The 26,439-nt window shown below is 36.6% G+C and overlaps 1 protein-coding gene across 1 annotated transcript in view; it reads right to left on the reverse strand.

The window, feature by feature from the left end:
* C2CD3 (C2 domain containing 3 centriole elongation regulator) overlaps positions 1 to 26,439 on the reverse strand; it is a 142,723-nt gene that overhangs the window by 81,500 nt on the left and 34,784 nt on the right. Inside the window, exons 8-14 of the mRNA XM_080815490.1 lie at positions 21,054 to 21,201; positions 11,851 to 12,002; positions 10,855 to 11,064; positions 10,061 to 10,173; positions 6,201 to 6,319; positions 4,269 to 4,391; positions 1,009 to 1,503 (exon numbers count right to left, since the gene is read on the reverse strand). Of these exons, the coding sequence (XP_080671616.1) occupies positions 1,009 to 1,503; positions 4,269 to 4,391; positions 6,201 to 6,319; positions 10,061 to 10,173; positions 10,855 to 11,064; positions 11,851 to 12,002; positions 21,054 to 21,201 (1,360 nt within the window). The remainder of the gene's footprint in view (positions 1 to 1,008; positions 1,504 to 4,268; positions 4,392 to 6,200; positions 6,320 to 10,060; positions 10,174 to 10,854; positions 11,065 to 11,850; positions 12,003 to 21,053; positions 21,202 to 26,439) is intronic.

Below are 26,439 nucleotides of genomic sequence, written 5' to 3' on the forward strand. Positions count from 1 at the left end.
AATAATTATGTAATAAAGAGTTGAGGATACCTCTCAGGTTCTGCTTGGGTTTCTGAGTACATTACAATATGAATTAAGGCAGATAGGAGGAAGTGGAACAGATCTGGAAGAAATAATAAAATAAGATTTTGACGTATCTGAATTCCTTTTTTATTTAGAAATTAAAATTAAAACCTTTATTGAATACCTCTGATATGGCAGGCAGCACATTAGGTCTAAGCCAAGTGTACAGAGCTTTTGACACATCTGGGGATGATGACCAGCAGTTAGAGAGATCAGAAACCTGATCAGAAATGCTGGCCTACATGGAAATATGGATTTGGAAGTTATTTTCATGAAAATAATAGCTGAAGCTATGGGAATAGAAGTAGTGGCTGTGGGAAAAGAGGACTGGTTTGAAAGAGTACCAAGGAACAATGAACAGGAGCAGCAGTAATTAAAGGTAAGAGAAAGAGAGAAAGAAGTGTTGGGGTCACCCTCTTTCTACTGGCCCATAGACTGAAAAAGAACAGTTGTTGATTCAGGAAGAAAGTAAGAGAGTAGAGTTACAAAAATCAAGAAAGGAAACAATTTAAGCAAAAGTATCAAATCCTACAGAGAAATCAAGCAAGATAAGTACTGAAATAAGCAGAGGAATAAAGGAGAGAAAAAATATATTAAAAAGTTGACTGAGTGAAGAGTTTGGAGATACAGAAAAGAATGGGGAAAGTTTAATTCTAGAGGAAGCAGAAAGGAATACAATTCAGAACTCAGGCAAAGAAATAGTGGGAAACCATATCAGCTGAGACAGAACAAAAGGAAATGAAGACACAAGTTTTAAAATGCTGACAATGTCCTTTCCTTTTCCAGTCCCACAGTGGGAATGGGTCCATATGACAGATAATTACAAAGGTCTCTCCCAGTCTGAACATTCTAGGTTTCTTTCATAATGGAATTATGATTTGGGAAACACACATGTCTCTGCACCCATACATCTGTAATGGATATGGAAGGTATGTACAAAGTTACCTGTAAAAAGTTAAAGACTGGTTGTGTTGTGCCCCATGCGATGACAGATCTGGTGACTTCCTCTGTGCTGAAAAGTTTGCAATTTAAATAAACATTGCACGGTGGTTGTTTGTCAGATTCTCCAGTAATGAAATCTTTCCCATCTGGAACCATCAACAGCACATGCAATAGCAAAGCAGTCTCTTTTGTTGACTCATTTGTCTGATTTGCTAAATTGTGAGAGGCTGGCACAGCCATGAAGGTTGAAGGATTTGGTGTGACAGGGCTTGGTGACTTTGGGTTGGGGAGCACCAAATTTTGCACTTTCTTTGCAGCTTCTTTGTGAATTTGATTGAGGTTCTCTGGATTTTTGGTACAGGTAACATATTGACCAGGTTCTGATAGTGTCTTATCTGGACTTGTAAGAGTACAAGGTGGGCTATGTTGGGTGCTGCTACTTAATTTAGTATTCACACCAGTGAAATCCTTGTTATCTATAACAAGCTCTACAGTTACCTATAAAACACAAAAGGAAGAGAGTTAGCAAGTATGTCTTCTGAAATCAGAATCAGAATTTTGGAGCCAGAGGCAAATTGGATTGTTAGAAAATAATTAACTCATTCTCAAATACCATAATAGTAAGAACACTAATAGACTGTATATACATTACCTTATTAGGATTAAGAGAAGCTAGACAGATGATTTATCAATAATACAAGATGAACGTGGAACATCATCTTGTGCTGGAAAATAAGGAAGTGCTCAGAAAAGGATGCAGGCATATTGAAAGGAGAAAGGATACAGAATTCAATCAAAGGAGCTCACATTGGCCAAATCTGGGACAATCTGAGCATCAAAATGAATAATAATAGTAATGGATTAGAACCTATTGAATAATGTAAAAGTCCATGAGTCTATACCAACATAAATAAATATGGGAGAAAGGACAACTCTTCTGTATAGTAGAATGCAACTAGTAAAAACATAAGGAAGGGAGGAGTTAGAAAATCATCACCTTACAATCATTATAGTGGTAAGTGATTCAGGTAAACCTCAATGGAGGACAGTCTACAAAATAACAGGATTTTTAAAAAATATCAAAGTACTCAAAGACAAAGAACAGTTGCAAAATTGTTATAGACTAAAGGAGATTAGAGGGTGCCTGGGTGGCTCAGTGGGTTAAGCCTCTGCCTTCGGCTTGGCTCGGGTCATGATCTCAGGGTTCTGGGATAGAGTCCTGCATCGGGCTCTCTGCTCTCTGCTCAGCTCTGCTCAGCCTGCTTCCCCCCACCCACCCCGCCTGCTTGTGATCTCTCTGTGTGTGTCAAATAAATTAATAAAATCTTTAAAAAAAAATAAAGGAGATTAGAGAGAGATGACAAATGTGATAGATAATACTGGACTGGAAGAAAAATTCTATAAATGGACGTATTGGCACAATTGGTGAAATCTGCATATGGACTGTGGACATTATCAAGGTTAAATTGATTTTTATAACTGTACAGTGTTGTGTATGATCATGTCCTTGTTCTTAGGAAATACAAGAATTTGGGGGGAAAGATGCAAGATGTCTATAACATATTCTCAAATAGTTCAGAACAAAATTGTGTGGGTGTGTGTGTGGGGGTAGAATGCAGAGGGAGACAAAGAAAAAAAGACAAGTGAGAAAGGGAGAGACAGGAGGTAGATGATTATAAAGCAAATGTGACAAATGTTATTAATTGGTGAGTCTCCGTAAAGGGTATGTGAGTTCTTTGTACTATTTTTGCAATTTTTCTCTAAGTTTAAAGTCATTAGGGATAAAAGGGGACTTGTTGTTCCCTTTATTTAAAACCCACAGCAAACTTCTTTCTCACTATTAAATGTGGACAGCAATCTATCTAGAACAGTACTTCCCGCAATACACCCAGGACAGAAACAATTTCTAGTCCATCAGTTCCATTAATCTTTCTTTTCTGATTTTTAACCTTGCAGCCCAGAATTGAACTAGGCAAACAAAAAATAAAACTTTTGATTGTGGAAGAGAAATGTAGTGTTAATTTTTCATAATGACAATCACACCAGTCTTTAAAACTAAATGTTATTTATTACCCAGAAGACCAGAAAGTAGGCAGAGAGGGCTTCCAAGAGGAGGCAGTAGCATGAAAATCAAGATCAAAACCATGGAGGTATAAACCAGCATGATACCTTATTGATTCTTTACATAGTTTGACATGGCTATTGGTAGGGAAGCTGTAAGTGATAGGCTAGGACCTTATGGGGAGCCCTGTATTTTTATCTTTTGGATAATGGAGAGACAGGAAATGTCATAGGTATGGCTGTGATTATTTTTAAAGCTCACCAGAACAATAAGACAAAACTATATTGAAGCCACACATTCAAATTCTGCCATCTAAGAAATCCTGTAGCTTCTGAATACAAGGAAAAAACACTCTCTCCAATGAATTATACATCAGAATTTATTCCACCAGACCATAAACTCAGTCACTTCTTTCCTTGTTTATATCCAATTACTCTACTCCAAGCCATCAGTTATCTCTTTTCTGGACTAATATAAGTTTCTATTTTTTTTCTTGTCCCCTACAATGTAGTTTCCACAGTTAAAATGTAAATCAGGGGTACCTAGGTGGTGCAGTTGGTTAAACATCTGACTCTGGGTTTTGGTTTACATCATGAACTCAGGTCGTGGGACTGGGCCCCACATTGAGCTCCATGCGCAGGTGAAGTCTGCTTCAGATTCCCTCTCCTTCTGCCCCTCCCGCTTGTGCTCTCACTCTCAAAAAAAAAAAAAAAAAAAAAAGTAATTCAAATGTCACTGTCCCACTTCAATGTCCTTTCTTGGCTCTTATGATAGAATCGAAACCATTTACATAGATCTACAAAGCTCTGAATGATATGGCTTCCACATACCAGTCCAATCTTATTTTCTACCATTCTCCCTCCTGGCTCCCTATCCTATGGCAACAATACTGCTTTAGGGCCTTTGCATGTGTTATTCCCCTTCTCTGGAATGATCTTCCCTCTACTTTTTACTTGGTGGCCTCTTCCTCTCCTTCAAATCTTACCTAAAATGTCACTTCTTTAGACCTTCTCTGACCAAAAGCCCCCTACTTTCTCCCAAGTATTCACTTTCACATTGTACTGTTTATTTCCTTCACAGCAATTCTGCTGCCCTATTTTAACAGAAGTTGCAAGAGGAGAGACCCTGATTTTTCTCATTCAGTGCCAGCCAGTAATACAAATTCCATAATACCTGACTACCTGAATGTGTATCTATGTACCTTAAGGGGGCCCAGTGGAGTCTGACCATTCTCTTGTTGCACTGGAAGCTGGTTACTGAAAGAAAGCAACTCAGACTGAATGACAGTTCGTAAAGGCAGTGATGCAGATCCAATGACTTCTGGCTGAGAGAAGAAGAAAAGAAAAACTTTAGGTTAAATTAAAGACAAGCCACAGGGGATTTTAACTGAAGTGATAACACAGGACAGCTTAGAAAGGAGCCCAGGCTTTATGAAGTAAATAGCTTAACTATTTGACTGAGGCAACTTTAAGTGGCAACTTATATTGTGCCATACTTTGGTCCCCATTCTGGGTTTCACTACTTATCTCTGGAAGATTATAGAGGGTTTCATGAGTCACCAAAAAAATCTTTTTTCTATTTTAAGAGTTAGTTCTTTACAAAAAGGGTTCAACTTCACTATTAAAAATGAAAAATAACATTTAGATGATACAAATTTTTGCCATTAAGTTAGAAAAATTATAATATATCTCTGATGCAAACAGAGGCTATCATAAGCGTGTGAAATTGGGAATATAAACTGGCATCATACTTCTGGACAGCAAATTTGGCAGTAAATATTAGAAGCTTTAAATATTCACTCTTAAGCCCAGTAGTTCCACTTCTGGGAATTTACACTACAGAAGTAACAAATATAAAAAGCTTATACACAAATATGTATATTTCAAAAATTAACAATTAGAAATAACAAGAGGTCCAATAATCAGGAATTAAGTTAATTACAGCACATTGTTACAATGCAATAATATATAGTCAACAGCGTTTACAAAAAGTCTGAAATAATATGAACAGTATGAACAGTATTTATCATGTTTGGTAAAAAGAGGGTCTTAAGTAATATATAGCAAATCTTCAAATATCTATAAAGATAATGTTAAATTTTTTAAAAAGCAGGATAAAAAAAACTAAATAAAATTATCCTAATACTGCCAAAGATTTGCCAATGTATTGTAACCATTTGAAAAAAACCAAAAGTGAAACATAAATATTAACAGTTATTTCCTGGTGATGGGATTATAGACAGTTTTTGCTTTTCAGAAAGATTTTCTCAAGTTCTCTGCCAAAAACACGTACAACTCTTTTATTAGAAAGAAGCCATTAGCAAGGTGATTCAATGTAAATATACTGAAACGTTTGCAGAGGCAGTCTTGAGGTTGTAGAATTATGTGTTTTTCCACCTCTTCTTATTTTAGTATATTTTTCAAAAAGAACTTGTATTAATTATATTCTCTGAAAAGACAAAAAAAACCTCAAGATACATTCCTCATGCTATCCATACCAAGAGGAGATCAAAGATTAGAAAGATTTCAGTAGTTTTACTGAAATAAGTTAAAAACTGCTCAGGACATAGTTTATCGATCTATGCTGTACCAATTGCAAGTGAATTTTATAAACTTGGAATAAGTTTATAAGATAATCAAAACTGCTATCCACATTATATTATCTTGGACCTCTATATATTCTGCCTGAAAATAAGAAATGGAGTCTCAAATTAAGGCTTATAACCTGTATCAGTTCAAATAGTCCCCTCTCTGTAGCAGGGAATACAGTGAAGACGTTAAGAACTTAGGGTCTAAAGTCAGAACACGAGGTAGAGTCCTGCTGGCTTTATCTTTTATTAGCTTGAGTGATCTTAGACAAGTTACTGAACTTCACCAAATCTCAGTTTCTTTGTCTATAAAATAAAGATAATAATGTACCTAATTCACAGAGTTGTAATAATTAAATTTGCTAGTGTATTTGTGTAGTGCCTTTAGCATATCTCGCTTATAACAAATAGCAAACAGAGATTAGAAACAACAATAAGCAGTGTTTGAGCCTGGAGAAATTCCTAGTTTAGGTAGGAATATAATTTTAAGTATATTCTAATTCCCTAGTGTAAGTGATAAGGCAAAGGTCAAAATCACTTGAGTACCTTTTTCTGTGGGGTTTTCTTTGTGTAAATTTGGAAAGTGAGGTTGGAATTCCACCAGTGTTCTATCATTGGGCCACCAAAATGAACCGGAAACACAAATCGCTGCTGGAAATTCACCACTGTAAGGAGAACCAAACACATAAGCACATGTCAGTCCACCCAACTACAGCCATCATCAATCCATGCTTTGACACCACCTGCTTCCCTTTTGATCTAACTAAAATCTCTTTCAGAAGTCTAGTCAGGCACCTTGGTAGGTTAGTCAGTTAGCCCTGCAGTCAGTTGGGTTCTGGGCTCATCAGGGAGTCTGCTTGTCCCTCTCCCTCTGCTCCTCCCCCTGCTTGTACATTCTCTCTCTCATATAAATAAATAAAATCTTAAAAAAAAAAAAAGAAATCTAGTCAGCCTAATTACACAAAAGTTTTAGGGTTGTAGGGATTGAAGGAGCAGAGACAAAGAGAAAACCCTGCATATAGTACAGAGAAGATAAGTAGTGCTCTGTTGCTCTAGTTTTGCTATGAGAAATGAATGTCAAACATAAGCGCTCAGGGGGCGCCTGGGTGGCTCAATGGGTTAAAGTCTCTGCCTTCAGCTCAGGTCATGATCTCAGGGTCCTGGGATCAAGCCCCGGATCAGGCTCTCTGCTCAGCAGGGAGCCTGCTGCCTCCTCTCTCTGCCTGCCTCCCTGCCTACTTGTAATCTCTTCTGTCAAATAAATAAATAAACTCTTTATAAAAAAAGAGAGAGAAAAGGAAATATATGTCCATACAAACACTTGTACAAGAATGTTTATAACAGATTTATTGGTAATAGTTAAGAATTATAAACAACCCAAGTGCTCATCAACAGGATGAATGGATAAACAATTTTTTCTATATCTACAGAATGGAACAATAGTCAGAATGGCTGAAATTAACAACACAGGAAAAAAAAAAGATGTTGGCAAGGATATGGAGAAAGGGGAACTCTCTTATACTGTGGGAATGTAAATTGGAGCAACCACTCTTGAAGACAGAAAAGAGGTTCCTCAAAAAGTTAAAAAGAGAGCTACCATGAGACCCAGCAATTGCACTACAAGGTATTTATCTAATGGATACAAATATAGTGATTCGAAGGGGTACATGAACCCCAATGTTTATAACAGCTATGTCCACAATAGCCAAACTATGGAAAGAGCCCAAATGTCCATTGATAGATGAGTGGATAAAATAGAAGATGTAGTATGTGTATACACACACACATACACTCTGGGATATTATTCAGCCATTAAAAAGAATGAAATCTTGCTGTTTGCAAGGACTTGGATAGAACTAGAGGGTATTACGCTAAATGACATATGTCAGTCAGAGAAAGACATATATCACATGATTTCACTCATATGTGGAATTTAAGAAACAAAACAGATGAATATATGGGAAGGAAAGGAAAAATAAAAAAAACTAAAAACAGGGAAGGACACAAACTGTGAGAGACTTAACTCTAGGAAACAAACAGAGGGTTGCTGGAGGGGAGGGAGGTAGGGGGTGGGGTAACAGGGTGATGGGCATTAAGGAGGGCACTTGATGGAATGAGCACTGGGTGTTATATGCAACTGATGAATCACTAAATTCTACCTCTGAAACTAATAATACAGTATATGTTAATTAAACTGAATTTAAATTTTTAAAAAATGTAGAAAAAGAGTAAATAAGTATTTTTAATGTTTGTACTGGATATACTCATATCAAATGAGAAATGATGCATGTTCAAAATTTTTCTATTGAACCACTGTTTTTAACAGTAGGACTGAAAACAACCTAAACAGTATTATATTAATCAATAAGAGATGTTTAAGTTATGGCATAGTCATAAAAGGGAATATTATGTGGTCATAAAGAACTGGGAAGACTGAGTTCTTTATGTCCTGGTATGAAAAAATTACTAAGATACACTGTTAAAGACAAGGTACAAAACAGGGCATAAGGTACACTAATACTTGGATTAAAATGGGAGGGCAAAAAAGGATAAATATACTTGCTTATATATGCATGAAATACCTTAGGAATAATACAAAATTTATAACAATGCCTACAAAGATTTTGAACCAAGTGAATGGATTATATCTAGTTAAAAAAACAAATAAAACAAAGCAAAATAAAAATTTAAAAATCCATCATTACCAGGCTGTACAGGAATGTTACTTGAATGTGTAGGAGAATTAGGACCATATCTTTTATTCTTTAAACTACCTCCCAGAGAGAAATAAATAAATAAATAAACTACCTCCCAGAGAAGGAATTCAATACTGATGAACTGTTCATGGATCAAACTGGATAACCAATGCAAAGAAACTCACAAAATCTGTTAGAAAGTTACATAACTTTGGATGACAGGAACATAAATGTTTATTATATTACCCTTTTACTTTTTTGTATTAGAAACCCTTAAAATAGAAAATAAAAGGTAGTATCAAAAGCACATGCAACAAAAGAAAAAAACTGGGCAAGAGCAAAATTCAAAACATTTGTGCTGTAAATGATAGTGCTTAGAAAAGGAGAGCCCATTAACAGGAGAAAATACTCAAAATCATAGTTCTCACAGTAGAACTATTCTCACATATCCAGAATATGTAACTCATAAGGGCCTTATGTAACTCATAAGGACCTTATATCCAGGATATATAAAGAATTCTTATAACCCAGCAACAACTTAAAAATGGGCAAAGAATTGCAACAGACGTTTCTCTAAGATATACAAACAGACAATAAGCACAGGGAAACACACTCAACACCATTAGTTATTGGGAAATGCAAATCAAAACCACAGTGAGATACTACTTCATAACCCCTAAGATGGCTACAATAAAAAATAATGAAAGATAACGAGGGTTGGTGAGTATGTGGAGAATTGGAAACCTCCATACACAGCCGCTGAGAATGTAAAATAGTAGAGCAACTAATGAAAACTGTCCAGCAGTTCTTCAAAAAGTTAAAACATATAGTTACCATATGACCCAGCAAGTCCACTCTTAGGTATACACTGAAGGGCAATGAAAACATTATATCTGCACAAAAACGTGTACACAAATACTCATAAAAGCATTCTCCACAATAGCCAAGAAGCAGAAACAACCCAAATGCCCATCAGCTGAGGAATGGATAACCAAATGTGGTATAGTCATACAATGAAATATTATACAGCCACAATAAAGAAAAAGGTTCTGAAACATATCATAACATAGATCAAATTTGAAAATATTACAGTAAGTCAAAGTCAAAGAAGCCAGTTACAAAAATCACATACTGTATGATTCCATTTACATGAAATGTCCAGAATGAGTAAAAATGATAGACAGAAAATGGATTAGGGGTTGTTTAGTGTGGGTGGGGGTGGAGACAGGAAAATGAAGAGTGAATGCTAATGAGTAAGGGATTTCTTTTGGGCGGATGAAAATGTTCTAAAATTAGATCATGATGGTTATATAACTCGTATATACAAAAACCACTGAACGCTTCAATGGGTTCAATGAACACTCTAAAAGGTTAAATTGTATAATATGTGAATTATATCTTGATAAAGTTGTTTAAAAAAGGGAATAAAAGAAAAATGGCAAGAGTCCAGCGAATGTGCTCCAAGCATCAGGAGTTCTGCATTCTAGTCTCAGGTATGTTACTGACTTGCTGCCTTGCAAAAGGATAGTCACAGTGCCTCTGGGGCAGTGTCATCACTTATAAAATAGAAGAATGACGGTAGATTCACTTCACAATTCTTTCTAACTCTATGATTCTATGGTACTATAAAAGTCAGATGAATATTTAAGGACTGAAAAATTCTTCCACAGGAAAAATGTCTAAGGAAGAGAAAACTAGTCTCTCTCTTACTTCCATCTGTAATTTTACTGGAGGCAAGTCGAACGACCTCGGTGATCAAAGCTGTCTTTCCCAATCCATTTTTGGAAAAGCCCACAGGAAAGTGATATTCCACAAAGAAGGTGCTAAAAATCAAAACCAAAAAAAAGTGTTTTAAACAGAAACCAAATAACAAATGAACATATTTATTATTTGATCAATCCTACATATCTTTCAAGGTCCTATTTTCAGCACCTCAGATCCTCAGAGGACCTATCTTCACCAATCCTTCACCAATCCTATCAGGCAAGTTCTTCCTTGTGCTCGCATATTTTACTTACTCTATCTTTTACCTATCTATTATTGAGACATAACTGACATATAATATATTAGTTTCAGGCATATAACAATGATTTGATATTTGTAGAAGCTGGGAAATTATCACAGAATGTCTACAAATCTTCCAAAGTATTTTTAACATAAAACACCTATTTTGCATCCTACAGCCTCTTAAAAATGTCTGTATTGTGCTGACTGTAAAGTATATAACAACAGAGTCAGGGTCTCAATTTCCTTTTTTCTAACACTTACCTAGTATTGGCCTTGACACCTAGTGAGGAATTCATTTTTGAAAACATTTTTGTTGATGGATTCATATTAAAGTACTTTATAAATCATAAAATGTTATACAATTATTTATTTTATAATTTTATTTTTTATCATATATTATATATTTATATATATTATATATATTATTTATTAATTACTATTACCATCACACACATTCCAGAAATGTCAAATTTAGCTTTTCCATGTTAGAGACATACCGCTTTTTTGTTGCTGTCAGCTTAAGTGGTCTGCCAGAAAAGCTTTTCTTGCCAGAGGTCATCTGGGGACTATCTGGAGGAACTATCAATGTTTCGATGATGATTCTGACTGAATGTGTTCTACCCAAAAGGGCCAATCTATCCACACTTAGTGTCATCACTTGGGCATCTTCTGGAGTTTCTGGTATCATCTGTTGTTCAACCAAATTTCTGCAAGGAGTTCATATAGACAGTGAAACAGACAGTCCAAAGCCCAACATGAAAGGAGCTAGTTTGTACAGACAAAAAGAGGAAAGAGGAAGGGCAGTCAAGTATCTAATTTACATGTTATCAAGGACTGAGAAAGGACTTTAATCAATAGAATTCCAGTCCTAACCCAGAGTGAAAGAAATTTCAAAAAATGTAAAACCATTCTTCTAATCTAAAGGCTTATCTCCACACAAGTATAGAAACGGGTGTTACAGAATTAGGTTTTCTTTTTCTTTTTCCAAGATTTTATTTATTTATTTGATGGAGAGACAGCGAGAGAGGGAACACAAGCAGGTAGAGGGAGAAGCAGGCTCCCTGGGAGCCTAATGTGGGGCTCGATCCCAGGACCCTGGGATCATGACATGAGCCAAAGGCAGACACTTAAAGACAGCCACCCAGGAGCCCCCAGAAGTAGGTTTTCTTATAAGGGCTACAGGCATTACACCTCAGTTAACCTACTACTTCAATATAACTACTATCATCACTTCTGTGTATTCGTTTTCATTTGTTTTCTTTATTCATATTTTCTACAGTGTAGTATAGCACACATTCAACCTAGAATTCTGCTTTCTCAACCATTTTATTGTATCCATCTTTTCATATTATTCACTTTCAAGGATTCAATACTTAGTGAACTACTATAACTCACTTAACTAGGATGATAGTGCTGGGCAAATACAGATCATTTACTTTAGGAGATCTTGTGAAAATAATCTTCCTTTGCTTTTGCCTCAATCATAGGCTCACCTATCTTTCTTGCCCACTGCTGTTTTCTTCAACTTAGGATCATTTGACTCCAGAAGCTTAGGAGATTTGGCAAGAGCTTTTGACTGGTTCATTTTTTTAGAAGTGACAGTATCATCTTCACTGAAGAAATCACTGATGCTGGTATCAGATTTCTACGGGGGGAAGAAACAAAAAGAGAGGCACTAAAAAAAAACTGCTTTAGGGAGAGTGGTAATGAAAACATTTCTCTAAAAGTAATCAAATTCTTCTCTGCACATATATCATTCTTTTAAAGAGATAACTGATGCCAGGGAGATAATCCCACATTTCTCCTGGTATATAAAAATAACCTACAAATTCAGTTCAAAGAAAATAAATGAAAATCGGCTCCTCTTTCAAATTTTCAACAATAATAACAATCACTACCTATTTACTATCTATTATGTATCTAGTACCAAAGCCAGATACCAAAGCCTATATTTCTACCACAGTTTGAGGCAAAATGGAACAATGTCACCTAATTAAGAATTTTAGGTACCAAAAACACAGGCTCATAATGCTAAATTTCTAAGCTCTGAATGTTATTCAATATTAAGATCATCAAACGCTGGGGAAGGACATGTACATTTTAACTCCCTGATCTTTCCATTGCATCATGGTCTACTGGTTCACTCCTCATCAGCCAATCTTTTCTAAGATTATTTTGTTCAAATGGCATGGAGGATTATATAGTGCCATTCATAAACTAATTCCTTTATTCACTAAGTACTCACTGAGTACTCAATATTCATCAGGCTTTGTTGTACTGGTAACACAAAGATAATGCAGATATGCTCTTATTCTTGAGAAACTGTATCATACAACATTGCCTGAATGTCCCAGGATCCTGTGGAAATCTGGGCAATAAATTCTGCTTGGAGAAGTGTACAATGGTTTCTTCAGCGAGGTAATCAGCTGATTTTTGAAGAATAAAGAGTTTACCAGATGTATAAAAGCATTTCAACGTTCAAAGTACAAGAAGCAGTATAAGCAAAAAATACAGAGATAAAAAAAGAGCTACAATGTCTGTGGAGTGAAGAGACAATCAGTATGACTGGAGGGTAAAGGGCAAATGTGGGAGATAAGGTTAGGGAGGTAAATCAAGATCAGATTCTAATGCATATATAAGGCTTATGAGATGATGTCATTATTTACAAGTAATTAACACTCCTAAGCATTTATATCATGATATATAAAAGAAAACATTATCATATTGGGCTAAAAAAAGAATTAAATGAAATAATGAATTTAAAACATTTGGCACAGTACTCAAAAATAATAGATAAGAAGCAAGACAGTGGAGGAGTATGAAACTGAAATATCATTAGGTCCCAGGAGTTAAGCGAGATAGGTATCAAAATATTCTAAATGCATACAAACTCAACAGGAGATAGAAGAGAAGAAGAGCAGCAATTCTAGGAACAGAAAATCAACCACTTTCTGGAAGGTAGGACGTGTGGAGAAGTGAATCCAAAGCCATGGGGAGGGGCCGGCTCCCCGCAAGCAGTAGAGCAGCGGAGCACAAAATCAAGAGATTTTAGAAGTCTGCTCTGCTGAGGGATGTTGCACCAGTGGCTAAGCATGGGGTGGAATCCTTGCTGAGACAGTATGGTCTCAGGTCCTGCAGGGTCACAGAAAGACTGGGGTGTCTGAGTGTGGCAGTGCTCCCAGGTATTGGAGCGGGGAAGCCGGTTACAGAGATGGAGCTGAGGAGTATGTTCTCAGCTCGGGGTTACCTTAAACTGTGATCTGAGGCACAGCTGGGCCACTGCTCTTCGAACAGGGACCCGCAAGTGGCAGACCCAGAGAGACCCCCTCCTTCCTCCTCGGGAGGAGCGGCACAGGAGCGCACAGCAGGAATCTGCTGGGTTTGGAAACTCCAAACGGGGCTGTGTGCCAGAGACAGAAATGCTCGGTCACAAGTTGGGTGAGCATGGAGTATGGCTGGATACCAGGGAGACAGGAGGGATTCATGGCTTTTCTCTGAGGGTGCACTGAGGAGTGGGGCCCCACGCTCTTGAATTGGACGGCCGGAGATTGGGTGGCTGCCATTTTTATTCCCGTTCTCCAAAGCTCTACAGAAAGCGTTCAGGGAACAAAAGCTACTAAGAGCGAGCATGAGCAGATTACTTAGCCTGGTCCCTGGCAAGGGCGGTGCAATTCCACCTCAGGCAAAGACATTTGAGAATCACTGTAATAGGCCCTTCCCTCAGAAGATCAGCAAGAACATGCAGCCAAGACCAAGTTAACTGATCAATGAGAACGGTGGAACTCCAGAGCTAGGGGAAAGCAACACATTAGAATTCATGGCTTTTTTCCTATGATCCTTTAGTCTTGCAAAGTTAAATTTTTTTAATTTTATTTTTTTCTTACTCTATTTTTTAACTTTTCCTCTTTTAACATTTTTAAACTATTTTATCTTATCAATACCTTTAAAAGATCTTTTTAAATTTTCATTGTTATAGTCGTATTTTATCTTCATTGTATTTACCCTTATTTTTTGTATACATACTTTTTTTTCTTTAAAATTTTGGGATACAATTTCTTCTAATAGATCAAAATATACCCTAAATCTAGCACATGCCTTTGTTTCAGTCTCCAGCCTGATCACATTCTCTCTTTGTTTTTTCTTTTTCCAACCAACTTATCAATTCCTTTTTAGAATCTTTTTAAATTTTCATCTTTAGAGTCATATTCCATCTCTTCACCGTATTTATCCTTATTTTTGTATATATATATTTTTTTCCTTCCTTAAAATTTCAGAGGTAGTTTCTTCTAAGAGATCGGAATACACCCAAAATCAACTGGGTGGCTCTGTTCTATTCACCAATCTAATATATATATATATATATATATTTTTTTTTTTTTCCTTTTTTCTCCCTTTCCTCTCCCCCCCCCCTTTCGGGTCTCTTCTGATTTGGTTAGGGTATATTTTTCTGGAGTCTTTGAGACCCTTTCAATATTTTGTTTCCTCATTCATCTATTCTTACCTGGATAAAATGACAAGGCAGAAAAACTCACCACAAAAAAAAACAACAAGAGGCAGTACCGATGGCTAGGGACCTAATCAATACGGACATAATAATACATTAGAACTAGAGTTCAGAATGACAACTATCAAAGTGCTAGCTGGGCTCAAAAAAAGCATGGAAGATATTAGAGAATCCCTTTCTGGAGAAATAAAAGAACTAAAGTCTAACCAAGTTGAAATAAAAAAAAGCTATTAATAAGGTGCAATAAAAAATGGAGGCTGTTATTGCTAGGATAAATGAGGCAGATGAGAGAATTAGTGATATAGAAGACCAAATGATGGAGAATGAAGAAGCTGAGCAAAAGAGAGACAACTACTGGACCCCGAGGGGAGAATTTGAGAGATGAGTGACACCATAAGATGAAACAATATTGGAATAATTGGGATCCCAGAAGAGGAAGAAAGAGAGAGGGGCAGAAGGTATATTGGAGCATATTATAGTAGAGAATTTCCCTAATATGGCAAAGGGAACAAGCTTCAAAATCCAGGAGGCACAGAGAGCCCCCTCAAAATCAACAAAAATAGATCCACACGCCCTCATCTAGTCGTAAAACTGACAAGTCTTAGTGAAAAAGAAAATCCTGAAAGCAGCTTGGGACAAGAGGTCTGTAACATACAATGGTAGAAATATTAGATTGGCATCAGACTTATCCACAGAGACCTGGTAGGCCAGAAAGGACTGGCATGATATATTCAGAGCACTAAACGAGAAAAATACGCAGCCAAGAATACTATATCCAGCTAGGCTGTCATTGAAAATAGAAGGAGAGATAAAAAGCTTTCAGGACAAACAAAAATTAAAAGAATTTGCAAACACCAGACCAGACCTACAGGAAATATTGAAAGGGGTCCTCTAAGCAAAGAGAGACCCTAAAAGTAATAGACCAGAAAGGAACAGAGACAATATACAGTAACATCATCTTTCAGGCAATACAATGGCACTAAATTCACATCTTTCAATAGTTATCCTGAATGTAGGGGCTAAATGCCCTAATCAAAAACACAGGGTATCAGAATGGATAAAAAGACAAGACCCATCGATATGCTGTCTACAAGAAACTCATTTTAGACCCAAAGACACCTCCAGATTTAAAGTGAGGGGGTGGAAAACAATTTACCATGCTAATGGACATCAAAAGAAAGTTGGGTTGGCAATCCTTATATCAGATAAATTAGATTTTAAGCCAAAGACTATAATAAGAAATGAGGAAGGACACTGTATCATACTTAAAGGGTCTGTCCAATAAGAATTTCTAACAATTTTAAATATCTATGCCCCTAACATGAGAGCAGCCAATTATATAAGGCAATTAATAACAAAAGCAAAGAAATACATCAACAATAATACAATAATAGTATGGGACTTTAACAGCCCCCTCACTGAAATGGACAGATCATCTAAGAAAAGATCAACAAGGAAATAAAGGCTTTAAATGACACACTGGACCAGATGGACATCACAGATATATTCAGAGCATTCCATCCCAAAGCAACCGAATACACATACTTCTCTAGTGCACATGGAACACTCTCTAGAACAGATCACATCCTGGGTCACAAATCAGGTCTCAACCAGTACCAAAAGATTGGGATCATTCCCTGCATATTTTCAGACAATACTCTGAAACTAGAACTCAATCACAAGAGGAAAGTTGGAAACAACTCAAATATATGGAGGCTAAAGAGCATCCTACTAAAGAATGAATGGGTCAACCAGGAAATTAAGGAAAAATTTAAGAAATTCATGGGAACAAATGAAAATGAAAACACAACTGTTCAAAATCTTTGGGACACAGCAAAGGCGGTCCCGAGAGGAAAGTATAGTGATACAAGCCTTTGTCAAGAAACAATGTCTCAAGTATACAACCTAAACTTACACCTAGAGGAGCTGGAGAAAGAACAGCAAGAAAGCCTAAACCCAGCAGGAGAAGAGAAATAATAAAGATTAGAGCAGAAATCAATGAAATAGAAACCAAAAGAACAGTAGAACAAATCAACAAAACTGGGAGCTGGTTCTTTGAAAGAATTAATAAGATTCATAAACCCCTGGCCAAACTTATCAAAAAGAAAAGAGAAAGGACCAAAATTATAAAATCATGAATGAAAGAGGAGAGATCACAACCAACACCAAAAATTACAAACAATTATAAGAACATATTATGAGCAACTATACGCCAGCAAATTGGACAATCTGGAAGAAATGGATGCATTCCTAGAGATGTATAAACTACCACAACTGAACCAGGAAGAAATAGAAAACCTGAACAGACCCATAACCAGTAAGGTGATTGAAGCAGTCATCAAAAATCTCCCAACAAACGAGCCCAGGGCCAGACGGCTTCCCAGGGTAATTCTACCAAATATTTAAAGAAGAATTAATACCTATTCTCCTGAAACTGTTCCAGAAAATAGAAATGGATAGAAAACTTCCAAACTCATTTTATGAGGCAGCATTACCTTGATCCCCAAACCAGACAAAGACCCCATCAAAAAGGTGACTTACCACTATCCTTGATGAACATGGATGCAAAAATTTTCACCAAAAAACTAACCAATAGGATCCAACAGTACATTAAAAGGATGATTCACCACGACCACGTGGGATTTATTCTTGGGCTGCAAGGTTGGTTCAACATCCATGAATCAATCAATGTGATACAATACATTAATAAAAGAAAGAAAAAGAACTATATGATACTCTCAATAGACGCTGAAAAAGCATTTGACAAAGTACAGCATTCATTCTTGATCAAAACTCTTCACAGTATAGGGACAGAGGGTACATATCTCAGTATCATCAAAGCCATCTATGAAAAACCCATAGCGAATATCATTCTCAATGGGGAAAAACTGAGAGCTTTTCCCCTAAGGTCAGGAACATGGCAGGGATGTCCATTATCACCACTGCTATTCAACATAGTACTAGAAGTCCTCGCCTCGGCAATCAGACAACAAAAAGAAATAAAAGCCATCCAAATTGGCAAAGAAGTCGTCTCTCACTTTTGCAGATGATATGATACTTTACGTGGAAAACCCAAAAGACTCCACTCCAAAACTGTGAGAACTCATACAGGAATTGAGTGAAGTGTCAGGATATAAAATCAATGCACAGAAATCAGTTGCATTTCTATACACCAACAGCAAGACAGAAGAAAGAGAAATTAAGGAGTCGATCCCATTTATGATTGCACCCAAAACCATAAGGTACCTAGGAATAAACCTAACCAAAGAGGCAAACAATCTGTACTCAGAAACTATAAAGTACTTGTGAACAAAATTGAGGAAGACACAAAGAAATGGAAAAATGTTCCATGCTCTTGGATTGGAAGAACAAATATTGTCAAAATGTCTATGCTACCTAAAGCGATCTACACATTTAATGCAATCCCTATCAAAATACTATCTATTTTTTTCAAAGAAATGGAACAAATTATCCTAAAATTCATAAGGAACCAGAAAAGACCCCAAATAGCCAGAGGAATGTTGAAAAAGAAAGCCAAAGTTGGTGGCATCACAATTCCAGATTTCAAGCCCTATTACAAAGCTGTAATCAAGACAGTATGGTACTGGCAGAAAAAAAGACACAGCTCAATGTAACAGAATAGAGAGCTTAGAAATAGACCCTCAACTCTATGGTAAACTAATCTTCAACAAAGCAGGAAAGAATGTCCAATGGAAAAAAAAATACCAGTCTCTTCAACAAATGGTGTTGGGAAAATTGGATAGCTACATGCAGAAGAATGAAACTGGACCATTTCCTTATACGACACACAAAAATAGACTAAAAATGGATGAAAGACCTCCATGTGAGACAGGAATCCATCAAAATCCTTGAGGAGAATACAGACAGTAACCTCTTTGATCTCAGCTACAGCAAGTTCTTCCTAGAAAAATCACCAAAGGCAAGGGAAGCAAGGGCAAAAATAAACAACTGGGACTTCATCAAGATCAAAAGCTTTTGCACAACAAAGGAAACAGTCAACAAAACCAAAAGACAACTGACAGAATGGGAGAAGATATTTGCAAGTGACATATCGATAAAGGGCTAGTATCCAAAATCTATAAAAAATGTATCAAACTCAACACCCAAAGAAAAAATAATCCCATTGTGAAAGGGGCAGAAGATATGAACAGACATTTCTGCAAAGAAGACATCGAATGGCTAACAGACACATGAAAAAGTGCTCTACATCACTCAGCATCAGGGAAATACAAATCAAAACCACAATGAGATACCACCTCACACCAGTCAGAATGGTAAAATTAACAAGTCAGGAAACAACAGATGTTGGAGAGGATGCTGAGAAAGGGGAGCCCTCCTACACTGTTGGTGGGAATGCAAATGGTGCAGCCACTGTGGAAAACAACACAGAGGTTCCTCAAAAAGTTGAAAATAGAGCTACCCTACGACCCAGCAATCGCACTACTGGGTATCTACCCTAAAGATACAAATGTAGTGATCTGAAGGGCACATGCACCTGAATGTTTATAGCAGCAAGGTGCACAATAGCCAAACTAAGGAAAGAACCTAGATGTCAATCAACAGATGAAAGGATAAAGAAGATGTGGTATATACGTACAATGGAATACTATGCAGCCATCAAAAGAAATGAAATCTTGCCATTTGCAATGACGTGGATAGAACTAGAGGGTGTTACACTGAGTGAAATAAGTCTATCAGAGAAAGACAATTATCATATGATCTCTCTGATATGAAGAATTTGAGGGAGGGTAGGGAGTTGTCGGGAGTAGGGAAGGGAAAAATGAAACAAGATGGGATCAGGAGGGAGACAAGCCATAAGAGACTCTTAATGTCACAAAACAAACTGAGGGGTGCTGGGGGCTGGTGGGGGGTAGGGAAAGGGTGGCTAGGTTATGGACATTGGGGAGGGTATGGTGAGTGTTGTGAAATGTGTAAGCCTGATGATTCAGAGACCTGTACCCCTGGGGCAAATAATACATTATATGTTAATAAAAACAAAAAAATAAAAATAACAGATAACATGTAAATTCCCTGTCACATCAAAAATGTGTAATAAATTTAAATTCCCTCTTTATCCCACAAGTAACAAAGTATCAGTGATGATTTTTAAAACAGAAAGTCATGAAATGCTAATAATTCATAATATCTTTTAAACTCATCTCTTTGTTTCTAACCGCATTGCTTTCACTCTCATACATACCTCCAATAACCCAGTGGCTTCCTATCTCCTTCCAGGTATTCTCCCCTAAATTAGCTCCCTAAATCATTGCTAGATTAACGTTCCTTAACCACCATTTTGATCATGTCATTTCTCCTCACTGATATTCAAAGGCTTTCTGCAATATGCCTGCCTGCCTTTGATGATGGCTTTCCCACATATCTTCTCGTCAGTTCAAATTAGATCCCTTGCGGGACGCCTGGGTGGCTCAGTTGGTTAAGCAGCTGCCTTCGGCTCAGGTCATGATCCCAGGGTCCTGGGATCGAGTCCCATATCGGGCTCCTTGCTCAGCAGGGAGCCTGCTTCTCCCTCTGCCTCTGCCTGCCTCTCTGTCTGCCTGTGCTCACTCTCTCTGACAAATAAATAAATAAAAAATCTTTAAAAAAAAATTAGATCCCTTGCAGTGCACAAATTGCTTCTCTAGACGGGTCATTCTTTCTTTTACCATTTCATACCCTCTATCTCTCTAAATGCTTTTTTTTTTTTTAAAGTAAGCTCTATATATACTTAATGTGAGGCTAGAACTCAGAACCTTGAGATCAAGAGTCCCATGCTATATCAACTGAGCCAGCCAGCCACCTCTAAAATTCTTAACCTTACTAGGTCTGTCTCCTCATCTATAAAATGACATGTATTCTTAATTTCAGGAAACAAACTGAGGGTTGCTGGAGGTTGGGGGGGAGGGAAAGGGTGGCTGGGTTATGGATACTGTGGAGGGTATATGCTATGGTGAGTGCTGTGAATTGTGTAAGACTGATGATTCACAGACCTGCACCCCTGAAACAAATAATACATATTAATTTTTAAAAAAAATTTAAAAAGAAAAGAAAAGAAAAGAAAAGAAAAGAAAAGACATATATAAAATGTCTGGAAAGTGGTAATATGCCTACACTTAATAATATTATTAATAGTCTTGTTCTCTAATTTCCAAAGCTGTAGATTCAATGACTTACAGGTGCTGTGTAAAATAAGCTCTCCAGGAGACTCTGGTCATACTGAGGATCATTCAGCTCACTGCTACAATACACATCACTCCCAGGAGATGGGGAATCTGGAGGAGAGCCAAGCCCATTCCAGTACTGACCTTGGGATAATTCAGCACTGTAGAGGTAAGAAAATCAAAGCAAAAGGACATTAAAAGAAGTTTCAGTTGAGCTATAGTTTTCTAATTGAAAACTTTCTAAAGTTCTAAACACTAAAGAAGATATGTTAAGCAAAAGACTCACATTAGGGAGAAGACTATCTGGTAAATATTTTCATATTATATTCTCCTTCCTCTGGGATGCCACCAGCTAGTATTCAAAAATAAACTACTGACCCTGATTATGATCTCATTCATTTATTTAACAAACATTTTTCTTTTCTGGGCAGCTATTATGTGCCAGGCATGGTGTTAGGTCTTGAGTGATAGAGATGGTTAAACTAACTTGCTCTACTCTTACACTGCTTATGGTCTAGCAGGGAGGAAAAGAAGGTAAAGAATTATCTATAATTCAATGAGTTAAATGCTCATGCTGTTTTTGTGAAGAATTCATAAATATGCCTTCTTCCATTAAGCAAAAATATGTGTATTTAGGGTTAATTATGGCAAGATTAATTCCATGTGTGATATAGAAATAAGTGAAACAGATACACTACTTACAAAAAGTTTGTAAATTTTTTAAAAAATTATTTTTATTAACATATAATGTACTATTTGCCCCAGGGGTATAGGTCTGTGAATCATTGGCTTACACATTTCACAGCCCTCACCATAGCACATACCCTCCCCAATGTCCATCACCCAGCCACTCCATCCCTATTCCCCCAACCCCCAGCAACCCTGTTCGTTTTGTGAGATTAAGAGTCCCCAAAAGTTTGTAAATTGATAAGGAATATAAGCATACAAGTACATGTATACTTCATTTTTATTTCTCTTAAAATAACTGGTACTGAACAGATACCTGTAAAGGACTTACTGAATTCTTTTTTTTAGTATATGTGCTGCCGAAGCGAGCACAAGGACTTAATGAATTCTTAATGAACATGTTATTGAAAATAAAAGCAAAATTTATTAAATGTACCAGGCACTGTGCTAAGTACTTGTTATTAATTCTTTCAACTTTGCTTCCCTTTCATGCTAGTTGCTATACTTTCTCCCCTTTTTTTTTTCCCCCTTCTTTTTTTTAAGTTTATTTAAGCAGTCTCTATACCTGTGGGGTTCAAACTCAATACCCTGAGATCAACAGTCATATGCTCTTCTAACTGAGCCAGCCAGGTGCCCTATTTCCGTCTTTAATTTCTCAAGAGAATAGCATATAATTACTACCTTCAAATTAGATCATGTTCCTACATTTCTTGGAAAAAACAGATAATAAATGTTCCTTTTCTCACTTTTTAAAATCTAAAGCAGGGTTTCTCAAATTTAGCACTACTTAAATGGTGGGTCAGATAATTCTTGGTCATTGGGAGCTATCCTGTACATTTTGTACCCTTCTAGACATTACAAAATGTGCCATGGGGCTGGGAGTAGGAGAGAACTGCCCCTCAGTTGAGAACTACTGATCTATAGAAATCTCTCTCTCAAAGGTAAGAATAACTCTCTAACTGCTACAACCCAACTAACAACCTCCCAAACACAGGGCTTCTCTAGCTCCAGAGCACTGTTCCTTTTTGAAGCTTTACTTCTTGGCATTTTACATAACAATCACTTGCTATTTATAGTTCCCCTCACTGAGTTACTTCTTTTTTCCCTCCACTGCACACCTTTGAAGTTATCAAGATCACCACTGTTTAGTATTCAGTCCTCCTCATTTAATTTTTTTTTTTAGTTAACACTTCTTTGAACTTATTCTACTGTCTACAACACATTAAAAGGCCATGCTGAATTAAAATGGTGAGAGCAAGCATCTTTTGTTTCTAATCTTATAGGAAAAGCTTTCAGTGTTTCATCATTAACTATGATGTTTGCTGTGGGCTAGTCATTTATGGCCTTTGTTATTATGCTGAGGTACACTGCCACCTCCCCCCCCCCCACGCCCTTTAAGATTTTATTTATTCTGGAAAGAGAGAATGAGAGATCATGGAGCCTGATCAAGAGCTTGATCTCAGGACCCTGAGGCATGACCTGAGCCCAAACCAAGAGTCAGATGCTTAACTGACTGAGCCACCCAGGTGCCCAAGGTACACTGCTTCTATACCCAGTTTGTTGGGAGGTTTTATCATGAATGGGTGTTGAATTCTGTCAAATGCTTTTTCTGCATTTATTGAGAGGATCATATGACATTTATGCTTCTTTTTGTTAATACAGTGTAGCACACTTACTGATTTGTGGCTGTTGAACTGTTTCTGCATCCCTGGAACAAATTCTACTTGATCATGGTATACGATCATTTTAATGTACTGTTGAGCTTATTTGCTACTTTGCTGAAGACTTTTGCATCTATGTTCATCAGGGATACTAGCCCATAATTTTCTTTTCTTGTAGTGTCTTTGTCTGGCTTTAACAGCAAGGTAATGCTGGCTTTGTGAAATGAGTTTGGATGTGTTCCCTCCTCTTCTGTGTTTTGGAAGAGTTTGGGAAGGATTGGTACGAGTTCTTTACATGTTTGGTAAAACTCACTAGTAGAGTCATCTAGTTTCAGACTTCAATTTGCTAGGAGATTTTTGATTACTCATTTAATCTCCTTACTAGTAATCAGTCTGCTCAGGTGTCTATTTCTGCATGATGCAGTTTTGACAGCTGTATATTTCCAGGAATTTACCAATTTCTTCTAGGTTTTCCAATTTGTTGGCATACAATTTTTCATGGTAGTTTCTTATGATTGTACTTCTCTGGTATCAGTTATAATGTCTCCGATTTCATTTATAATTTTAAGTCCTCTCTTTTTGTCTTCAGAAGTCTAACAGTTTATTTAAAAAAAAAAAAACCCAGCTCTTAGTTTCATTGATCTTTTATATTGTCTTTATAGTCTATTTCATTTATTTCCACTCTGATTTTTGTTCTTTCCCTCCACCAACTTTGGGCTTAGTCTGTTCTTTCTCTAAGTTCCCTGAGGTATAAATTTAGTTACTTTACTTGAGATCTTTCTTATTTTTTAATATACACACTTATGCTATTGATTTTCTTCATAGGTCTGCTTTTGCTACATCCCATAACTTTTGGTACATTGTGTTTCCAGTTTCCTCTGTCTCAAGTTACTTTGATTTCCCTATTGATTTCTTCTTTGACCCACTGGTTGTTCAGGAACATGTTGTTTAATTTCCACACACTTGTAAATTTTCTAGTTTTCTTTTTATAATTGATTTTTAATTTCATACTACTGTGGTCAGAAAAAAATGCCTACTATTTTAATCTCCTTAAATGTATTAACTGTTTTATGGCCCAGTATATGATCACAGAGAATGTTCCATGTGTGCGTGAGAAAAATATGTATTTTGCTGCTATTAGGTGGAAAGTTCTATATATGTATATTAGGTCCATCTGGTTTGTGTCATTTAAGTCCAGGATTTCCTTATTGATATTCTGTCTGGACGATCTATCCATTGTGGGATGTGGGATTTAAAGTTCCCTGCTATTATTGTGTTGTTGTCTCTCCATTCAGATCTACTAACATTTGCTTTATGCATTTGGATGCATCAATATTTACATTTATATCCTCTTGATGAACTGACCAACTATCAATATATCATGACTTTCTTTACCTCTTGTTACAGTTTTTGGCTTAAAGTCTATTTGTCTGACCTAAGAATAGCTACCCCAAACTCTCCTTTGGTTTCCACTTGCATGAAATCCCTTCATTTTGAGCTTATAAATCCTTAAAGTCTCCTGCAGGCTGCATATAGTTGGGTCTTATTTTTTTACCCATTCAGTATTCTCTGTCTTTTGGTTGGAGACTTTAGTCTACCTACATTTAAAACAATTATTGATAGGCATGAACTTACTACTATCATTTTGTTAACTGCTTCCTGGTTGATTTGTAGTTCCTTTCTTGTTTTCTTCCTTTGTGATTTGATGATTCACTGGAGTGGCATGTTTTAATTCCTTTATATTTTACATATTTTACTATACACTTTTGCTCTGTGGTTACCATGAGGCTTACATATTTATAACAGCCTATTTTAGGGTGATAAACCAACACACATACAAAAGTTCCCCACCTCATTTTCAATTTTTGATGTCACAGTTTGTAGCTTTATATCATGTATCCATTAACCAATTATTATAGTTAAAATTATTTTTAATACTTTGTCTTTTAACCTTCATATTAGATTTATAAGTGAATTACCCATCACCATTGTAGTATTACAGTATTCTCAGTTTAACTATATATTTACCTTTAGCCATGAGTTTTAGAATTTTGTATGTTTTCTTGTTACTGCTTAGCATCTTTTTATTTCAGCTTGAAGAACTTCCTTTAATGTTTTTTGTAAGGTTAGCCTAATGGTCATTAAGTCCTTCAGCTTTTGTTTATCTGGAAAATTCTTTATCTTCCCTTCCATTCTGAAGGACACCTTTGCCAGGTACAGTATTCTTGGTTGGCAGTTTTTTTCTTTCAGCACTTTCGAATATATAATCCCACTGCCTTCTGGTCTGCAGGGTTTTTTTTTTGGTATTTCTAAAGATTTATCTACTTATTTGAGAGAGGCAGGGGAGGGGCAGAGGGGAGAATCTCAAGCAGAGTCCCCACTGTGTGTGGAGCCTGACACCGGGCTTGATCTCATGACCTGAGTTGAAATCATGAGATGGATGTTTAACTGACTGAGCCACCCAGACACCTCTAGTTTACAGGTTTTGCTGAAAAATCTGCTAAAAGTCTTATGGGGTATCCCCTGTCAGTAACAAGTTGCTTTTTGCTCTCTAATTTTAAGATTCTCTCCTTTTAACCTTTGACAATTTAATTATCTTGTGTTGCAGTATGCATCTCCTTTGATTCATCTAACTTAAAACTCTCTGGGATTCCTGATTCTGGATGTCTGTTTCTTTCCTCAGGCTAGGGAAATTTTCAGTCATTATTTCTTTGACTATTTTTGCTCCTTTCTCTCTCTCTCACCTTCTTCTTCTGGGACCCCTATAATGTATATACTGGTCTCTTGGTTTCTCATAAGTCCCTTATGCTATCTAAACTCCTTTTCATTCTTTTTTCTTTTTATATCTCTGACTGAATTCCACTGCTTTGTTTTTGAGTTTTCTGATTCTTTCTTCCCATTGATCTCGTCTGCTGTTGAACCTCTCTCAAATTTTTCAGTGAGTTATTGTGTTCTTTAGCTCTATGATTAGTTTGGTACTTTTTTTTTTTTTTTAAAGATTTTATTTATTTATTTGACAGAGATCACAAGTAGGCAGAGAGGCAGGCGGGG

Source organism: Martes martes, assembly GCF_963455335.1.
Source record: "Martes martes genome assembly, chromosome: 10".
In the NCBI taxonomy this organism is placed as follows: domain Eukaryota; kingdom Metazoa; phylum Chordata; class Mammalia; order Carnivora; family Mustelidae; genus Martes; species Martes martes.